The 9,251-nt window shown below is 39.8% G+C and overlaps 1 protein-coding gene across 2 annotated transcripts; it reads right to left on the bottom strand.

The window, feature by feature from the left end:
• Positions 1-276: 276 nt before the first annotated feature.
• adcyap1b (adenylate cyclase activating polypeptide 1b) lies at positions 277-6,881 on the bottom strand. 2 transcript variants are annotated; one of them, XM_089008501.1, is made up of 5 exons: positions 6,599-6,881; positions 6,330-6,434; positions 5,461-5,604; positions 5,113-5,217; positions 277-4,178 (listed from the first exon to the last, which is right to left on the bottom strand). In XM_089008501.1, the coding sequence occupies exons 2-5, from the start codon at positions 6,431-6,433 to the stop codon at positions 3,995-3,997; spliced, it is 537 nt and encodes a 178-aa protein (XP_088864627.1). In that variant the 5' UTR covers position 6,434; positions 6,599-6,881; the 3' UTR covers positions 277-3,994. The 2 variants fall into 2 exon arrangements, with proteins under 2 accessions (XP_088864627.1, XP_088864628.1); XM_089008502.1 differs by lacking the exon at positions 5,113-5,217.
• Positions 6,882-9,251: the final 2,370 nt, after the last annotated feature.

Here is a 9,251-nt window from a genome sequence, read left to right as displayed (position 1 = left end):
ACATAGAAATGATGATTGAGTAGGACTGTTTTTTTCTGATTTAATATCGAGCCAAAAATTAAAAAAAAATGAATAAATAAATAACAACACCTTATCATCAACAATAACAAACACTGGTCTTTTTTTTCTTCTCGTTTTTTTTTTTTACAACTCCCACAGACACGGAAACACCCCGAAATCATGCACACGCACACACACACACACACAAACACACACGCATACATACATTTCCTGCTCCATTGACATATACATTCTATTTTTTTCATATATATATATATATATATATATATATATATATTGATATATATTTGAAATCAATGAATCATTGGTCATGCTTGAAAAAAACTGAACAAAAAACCTGCTAATTCTACGACGCTTGGGCCAAGTCCAAGTGATCAAAACAGGAAAACTTTCAGTAATGGACTTTGCAGCATTGTAGGGCCACTGAAATTGCCATCTGTTACTGGTGACAATTCTTTTTTTTATTTATTTATCTATTTTCTTTTCAACCTATTTTTTTGTTTGTTTATTTTTATTTTTCACATCAAAGCGAGCCACCAAAAGCCTAGAAACTGTCTGCGACTCCATCCGATAAATGCACTCCACTCACTCACAAACACTCACGCCATGTAAAGACTGTCACCGGGTGAGGCCCGAAATTTTGGGGGACAGCAATTAAGGGTGGGGGTGCGTTCTCAAGCACATTTAGGTAATATTAAATGAGCATAAGATGGAAAATATGCCTTAAATGAAGCCGATTGGACAAATGGAGGTGCGCAAAGGTATCTCATCTCTTCACCTGATAGAGGGATTCCCAAATTGTGGGAGATTCCCCGCTGGGGGGTGCGCAAATGTCATTTTTGGTGGGCTAAGGAATAACTGTGTCATTTTTGCTGTTGTGGTGGAAGACTATTTTTGTTCTGTTATGTAACAACCTAAGAATGCAATTTTCTCTTCTTTATCTTAAGACAGAGGGGGTCTAAAAAAAATACTGCGCACCTTTAGGGGTAGAATGATGCTCTGTTTTTGTTTTTTTTTCTCTTTTGTTCCAGCCTCCGATTTTTTTTAGGGGGGGACAAAATTTAAATCTGATACTCATTGTGTCATCGATGAAATTTAGCTTTGAACTCCTTGAACGCCGGTGTTGGCGCATCCCTTTCTGCCTCATTTAATCAAGCAAATGGAATTGTAACGTGGCAACATGTTCTTACACGTGATTTGGAAGGAAATGCTCATTGGTATTCAACAGCACATCTTAAAATTATTTAGATCTCCCCAAATTGTCTTGATGAATGGCGATCTTGGAAAATCTTTCCTTTTATAAAGTCAGCGCACCCCCCATTCTCCAAAATGTTGTGCTAAGACAATGAATTCTTGCAAACACGAGCAAGGTGTGGCCTCATAAACGATGGGCAGGATATTAAGTGCATGCCGGCTGGGTGCCCCAATTTTACCCAAGTGGGAGGTGCGCCAACTTCGGTGTTATATAACAACCTCAGATTGTCTCGCCACAGTCTACCTTGTTTAATAATACATGATTTTAAAAATGACATCTGGCATTCCCACCCAAAATCACCCAAGTGCAGTCTTGAAAAACGTTTACTTCAAACCGCGCCACCAAATTCTTAAGCCACGCACCTCCCTATGCATCTCGACAGTCGGTGCACCCCTCCTCGCCTCTATTTGACTTTATAAAATAAAAATATTGGGCATACACCACTTAGGTTGTTGATTTGACAGCACTAACGGCAAATGACAATCGGCATAAATGGCGCACCCCCTCCCCATTTAAAAAAATTCAGACATGATTAACAGAAATGTCAAAAGAATTATTTGAATGGCTAACTGGGTTATATTTTTAAAGCATTTGGTCATTGCCTCTGATTACGTCTCCTTTAAAAATGGCAATCTCCACTAATCGGCGTAACTGGCGCACCCCCTCCCCATCAAGGTTTTTTTAAAGCATTTCATTTTTGCTTCTGATTCCGTCTCCTTGAACACTTGGTTGATACCCAAATTTCCGTTGATACCGAAATTCCCCGACTGAATGACAAACCTGACATAGTTGGCGCACCAACGCACCCCTTTCATTAAAACACGACGGGTGATTAAATAGACTTTTGAGTGATTCCTAACCTTTTGTACTTTGTGAACATATCCAACACGTCGTAGATGCAAACCGGCATGACACTTTTAATCTTGCACACCCCCGTACCACCCAGCCGCCCAACAGTTTGTGAATCCCTGTTATGTACACACGACACACACTTTCCGCCAACAATACAAAGAGCATGCAGCTATTCCACAAAATAACGGCCAACCGAGCGCGTTTTTGACACAAAGATGCGCATACATTTTTTTTCCACCCGTGTGCAAGTGTGAGCAGCATTGAGGCACCCTTGCAGGAATATAAACAGACAAATAAATCAAAATAAATAAATCAATGTCAAACCAACATTTTTCAATGGAGTGTTGAACACACACGCGCACACAAACTCATACACGGATATGTAGCATGCTCACCACATCTTTGGGCCTGTTTTTGTCCAAAAAACAAACAACACTTAAAAAAATAGTGTACAAAAATAAGTATAACATTCAATACTTTGATTGTCTTTTTTTATCTATTTATTTCTTTGCATATACATATATGTTTATATGTATATATTTATATTATATATATGTATAGATGACTTTCAAGGTGCACAATTATTATCTTTTTTTTCCTCTTTTTTTCAACATCTTGGAACATGAAAATAAATAAATATTCACCCATGGACTGTGCAATTTAACCCTCCTGTTACAACAACCTATCATTTTCCTGGGTCAATTTGATCCAGACTGTGTTTAATCATCTCCAATTGTTCAATATGGGAGGGGGTGTCACATTGTGTGCATATTGGTAATTGTTAACATTAGGTTTGACAATTTCATGACAAACATGGGATTGGATTATGTGCAATACATTCGTTTTTACATGGGTCAGGTTGACCCGAGTCATGTATATTGGGCCTAAGGTGTCCAGAAATGGGTTGGGGTGAAAAAACAGTCTTTTAAATGTCATCATTAACTCAACAACGAACAATTATTTCAGTTGTAATGGGTCATTTTGACCCAAACTGTCTTTAATCATCCCCAAATGTTCAATACGGGGTGGGGTGGTTTACTTGTGTGCATATTGGTTATTGTTAACATAATGTTAAACAATTTCCTGACAAACTTTGGATAGGATTATGTGCAATACATTCGTTTTTACATGGGTCAGTTTGACCCGAGTCATGTTTATTTGGCCACAGCTGTCCAAAAATGGGGCAAGAACATTATTTTAAACGTCATCATTAACTCAACAACTAACAATGATTTTACTTGTGATGGGTCATTTTGACCCATGACGTGTTTGTTTGTGCCAAACTCTTTGAAAGTGGTATTTTCATTGCGATGTTTTAAGGCTGTCTATTTAAGTGTTGGTTTGGGTGTGGGGTGTTGTTGCTTTTATATTGGGGGTTCTTTTTCAACTTGAAAATGGGTCATTTTGACCCAGGGTGTAAATGCGTAATTATCAAGAAGGGTCAGAAAAAAAAGAAATAATCAGCAAAGCACTGTTGCTCGCATTTTAAATTATAATATATGTATTTTTTTTAATCGAGGCAATTTGACAGCAACATAACAGGAGGGTTAGTCAAATTCCCTTTCTTCTCGTAGCAAAAAAAAATTAGGGTGGGATAAACGATATTATTAATAAAATATTCTTTTTAATGGCTTAACGTCAGACATAATTACATAAGAATGTCGAAAGAGAACACAGAGGCGCAATCCACTGCTTTACTCAGCTATAGGGCGTGGATGATGGGCGGATGACACTGGCTCTGCGTGTGCGTGTGTGCGGGGTTGGGGGGGGGGGGGCTGGGATGGGGGGGGGGGGTCGCGATCGGGGGCGGGGTGTCATACATTTACTCCGTATACACGCGCAAAGTGTGTGGGCAGGTGGGCTGCACTACAAATAGGCGAGCCGGCGTCCTTTAGTGCGCACTCTCTGTCTGTACCTTCGTCCCAGGACGGCGGCCAGATACTTTTGCACAGCCATCTGCTTCCTGTACCGACTATAGCTGTCGGTGAAGATGCCGTCCGAGTGTCTCTTGGAAAGCGGCTCGGTGTCGTCCTCCATGCTGTTATCCTCACTGGTACAAATAAAAATCAAATCCCATCGATTATATCTTCATCTTTTAAAAACAATTCTGCTTAAACGTCTTTGTGTGTGCGTGTGTCAGGTTAATAATGCATTCCTGGGCCTTATCAATAATTCATTCTCAGGGCGATTTGCTAGTGACACGTTTAGTCGATTCCCCCCCCCCCCCCAAAAAAAAAAAAAAGCCATTTATAGATTATGTACATTAACATTTCACTTTCCCCAGCCGAAAAAACATCCGAAAAGTGGTCCCCACAAAACATGAAAATGCGTATGTGTGTCTATTTAATAATGCATTGCTGGGCTTTATCAAAAATTTATTTCCAGGCCAATTTGGTATTCTGACGCTTTTACTCAGGCACCCCCCAAAAACGAATCAATGTATGGATTATTTACTTTAACATTTCACACACACCCAAAAAAATACACATTAAACATCCTAAAAGTGGTCCCCAGAAAACATGAAAACGCGTATATGTGTTTGTGTGTATGTCAATAATTCATTCCCCGGGCCGATTTGCTATTCTGACGTGTTTACTCGATTCCTCCCAAAAAGAAATCAATTTATGCATCATTTACGTTAACATTTCACACACACACAAACATTTTACAAATAACCATCCGAAAAGTGGTCCCAAGAAAAACTTGAAAACGTGTATATGTGTGTGGCGTTAATCATGCATTCCTGGGTCTTATCAATAATTCATTCCTAGGCCGATTTGCCATTCTGACGCTTTTCCTCGAATCTCCCCAAAAATCAATCCATTTATGGATTATTTACGTTAACATTTCACACACACCCAAAAAAATAAAAAAATAAATAAGGATGGCAACGATGGGATTAAGAAAATAAATACTTACACTGAAACAAATAATAATGATAAATAACAAGGAGACAAGACAAGGTGGGTGCAGCAAGCCCTTACCCTGCACGCATTGTCATCAGAGAATGCAGATAATGCCGCGTGGTTAACTGACCCAGGATCTCCCTCAAGGCTCTATCTAATTCCTCCTCTGCATGCCTTTCTGCTCTGAGGTGCCAAAACACACACACATCATCAGTGGATGACCACAAAAAAAGTCACCTAAATTAAATGGATGGATGAAATGGGTGGGGGTGAAAAAACGACAGATGCACAAATAGACGCAAACAAAACAAAATGACCCAAAATGTGCAACGGGTGGTGGAAACTACACAAATAACGCGTGAAGGGATGCAAAAAAAGCCCAAAAAACATAATAACAATAATGGTGAGAATTATTAAAATAAATACCTCTTCTCGGTGGGGTAGTAGAGAGTGTAGCCGCCCCCGCCGTCGTCGCTTAACGACGCCGCGCTGCGTAACGCGAGGTGGTCGCGGTCGAAGCCCAACTCGCTCAAAGAATTGCCGTCCTCGTCGAACGCGTCGTTGTCTAGCCTGTGCGAGAGCCACCCAAAAATAATCATAAAATCCACTAAACTACCAGTTGCAACCAAAAAAATATTCAAGGAGGTAAAAAGATCAGAGGTAAATAAAAAAATCTAAATAAAATTAAAACGCTATCTCACCCGTAAATGTCGATACAATGGAAAATATTAAAACGCGTGACGTTATTTCTCGTTTTTAATCTACTTTGTGATTAATTCCCGACCCCTATTCATTCATTATTTAAAAAACACGATAAAAAAACAGCCCACGCGAAAAAAAAAAAACATGCTAAAATTACATCAAAACATCAAATTGTTGAAAAAAAAAACACAACAAATAACAAAGCGAAAACGTGCAAAATTAAAATTATCTCCTGGAAAATCGTAAACTCTTTCCGATTCGCTTATTCGCTTCCTTTCCTTGGTGACGCATCCTCCTCTTTCTCCTCCTCCCGAGGGCTATCCATTGCACTCTCATTTTTAATAAGATAGGTGTGGGGGCAAGGGGGGGGGGTCATAGAGGGGGTCCCACTTGACAGATACCTCCACGCAAAAAAGATTATGTATTCTCTCCTTCAGCTATTTATTTTTTGCTTTTATTATTATTTGCCTCTCGCATGACCATACATACCCAAAAGTGAACTTTCACGGCGAATCCACATGTGGTGCATCCTTTGACTTCATGCATTAATTAAATAGCACATTTTAGGATATGCAACCAAAAAAGGGTCCTACCTGATTTTGGGGTAACTTAATCCGAGGGGTGTGCAGGAGACGCTGTAGTGCATTAAGATTCCGTAGACGAGCAAGATTAAAGTGGTTTTGCTCGAACTGGCCATGCTGTAATGTGACACAAAATGTACGTTTTAATGTTTGGGGAGTTTTTTTTTTTTTTTTTTGGGGGGGGGGTACGTACTGGGGTGATAGTGGAGGGTGAGGGACCACCAACTTTGTTGGATTGACTTTTTGGAGGATCCAAAGGAGATGTGGGAGTTGCGCCTTACCTCCAAGCCGGGAAGCGAGGCTGCTGCTGGGATGCGATCCGGGTGCGGCTTGCCTGGTGCGATGCACTTGTCTCCCCCTTCACGTCCCCCCTTCTCGCACGCACGTCTATTTTACTCCAGATAATAAGAATAATTTTCAGAATTTAACAACAAACGCTCAATGAAATATTCTGCTGCGAAAAAAAATCGTTTCCGCCCCACCGACCCCCCCAAAAAAGAAAAAAAACTGCGGCAGCAGCTCCTCTCTGTATGTCCTCGAAACTTTTTTGTGTGTGTGTGTCCGATCGCCTTGGATTTTTATCTTTAAGTATCCCTCCCTCCACCCCCCCCCCTCCTTCTTTCTCTCCCCCTCCCCCTCTCCCTCTTTTTTCCTCCCTCCTCCTCATCCTCCCTCCCTTCAATAAGTCACGTTAAGGATGCTATGGACGTCATCAAGCCTTCCTCCTGCAGGAATATCATGGTACAGTTCCTTCCTCGTGCGTTGCATTCGTCACTCCTCTCCGGTCCACCCACCCAGAGAACGCAGCCTCAGTCGAGAAGTTTTCTTGCAAACTTTCGTGCATTATTTGTTTATTTATTTACTGTTGACGTTCGTGTTAATGAGATGAGCGAGCAGCCCTCTTGGTCCTACTAGGCAAAGATCCATCTATTTTCTAATCCGTTTATCCTCAAGAGCCGCCTATTCCAGCCCAATGAAAACACATGCAGACACAAGGGGTCACATGCAAACTTTAAATAGGAAGGCCAGACATACTACCTCTGCACTGTAAGGCAGATGTGGTAACCAGTCATTCAACGCCATTAAAATATACATTATGGTTATGAAGACTTTTCCATAATGTCCAAGTGTTCATTTTTAATGTATGTTTACCACATGTCCCATTTTACTAAATGCATTATTTTATTTTAGTGTTCATATTATTTTACAACTTTGATGATTTGTTATCAAGGTTGACTTTATTGTTAGTTTTAATTAATACATTTTTAAGGAATAATTAGGAATATGGATAGATTGTTTTTTATGATACCAAACTCAGGCATAGTGATATTTTTTTCATGATTTTTACGTCTGTATATTTGTTTATATATAGTATTTATATGGCTGGCAACCAATTCGGGGTGTCCCCCGCCTCGTGCCCGAAGACAGCTGAGATAGGCTCCAGCAACTCCTGCGACCCTAATGAGGAATAAGCGGTACGGAAAATGAGATGAGATGATATATATATATATATATATATATATATATATATATATATATATATATATATATATATATATATATATATATATATATATATAATTCAATTATTACCGTATTTCATTACATTGAAAAGAGCATGTCCCCATACATTTTTAATCGATGTATATATTCGGTCTTTATTATTACATTTCTGGGTTTTCTTTTTAAAAGTGTTTTTTTTTTCAATTAATATACCTGCTAAACTTCGTTGGATTTTCATTTAAGCATTTAACTTTGATGGATTGTACATTTTTCATTCAATACTCCTTCACCATATATACCACATGACGCCATCAGCAGCATCAGCGACAATATCATCACCAGTAAATCCAAGTAAACGTTTTATCTCGAGTGGGTAGAAGTGCTTCCCAGTTTTGTGTGGGAATAAAAGATGCCCCAATGCACCCAAAGAATCAGAAATCCCCTGAGAGCCATTTATCTTTAAATTCTTGGAATTTACACTCACCTTTCCGAACAACACTGATAATGGCCCCGAACGTAAATCTATGAGGCCGTGTGGATGAAGGGGTGAAGAAGAATGGCTCGTCTTGCATGGGGAGGGGCGGCGAGGAGGAGTTCAGACGTTCATATCCATCCGATCGTAATGTAATCGCATTGGAGCGGGCCTTTGACGCACGGTTCCTTTTGAAGCAACCCTTCAATCAAATTGTGTGAATCATCCAAATAAACCAATTGACGCGTCAGAAACAACACAAAATCGCCTTCTGACCAGAGAAAAGCTGTTATGCAAAACTAATTTACTCAAAGTAATCCAAGTATATTTGAATTGGAAGCTTTTTTTGTGATAGAACTGTATACAGTATATGAATACTCTATGCCGAATCCCTCGAAGGACTCGATTTTTTTAACTCCCTCAAAAGAATCGAACAACTGCACTTAGCGGTGGAATGACGTTATTACGTACAGTTTGACGCATCGTGACGAAAGAAACCGGTGTGCAAATATCCCGCCCAAACCATCACCGCCACATAACTTGGCCACAGATTGCACGGAAAAGTGACTTGGCAAGATCATAATCGAAGAATGAGTATATGGCCCCACCACCAGGACAAAAGTGGAATGAACGTCTCTCTCTCTCTCTCTCTCTCTCTCTCTCTCTCTCTCTCTCTCTCTCTCTCTCTCTCTCTCTCTCTCTCTCTCTCTCTCTCTCTCTCTCTCTCTCTCTCTCTCTCTCTCTCTCTCTCTCTCTCTCTCTCTCTCTCTCTCTCTCTCTCTCTCTCTCTCTGTCAAATTAGCATTGTACTGAAGGAGAATGTTATTTTTTATTATATTTCATTATGAATATACCACGAAAGGAGTATCACAACGAATTTATTATCCTTTTTTAAAGTGAAACAGTATGATTCGTATTTTAGTACAAACCGTAACTCTTTATACCTCTGGGGGGCGCCA

This window comes from Hippocampus bargibanti, linkage group LG11, assembly GCF_051943395.1.
Source record: "Hippocampus bargibanti isolate YZ-2025 linkage group LG11, ASM5194339v1, whole genome shotgun sequence".
Taxonomy (NCBI): domain Eukaryota; kingdom Metazoa; phylum Chordata; class Actinopteri; order Syngnathiformes; family Syngnathidae; genus Hippocampus; species Hippocampus bargibanti.
Note: the sequence above shows the minus strand (reverse complement) of the source record. Positions and strands in the feature narration are given on the sequence as shown.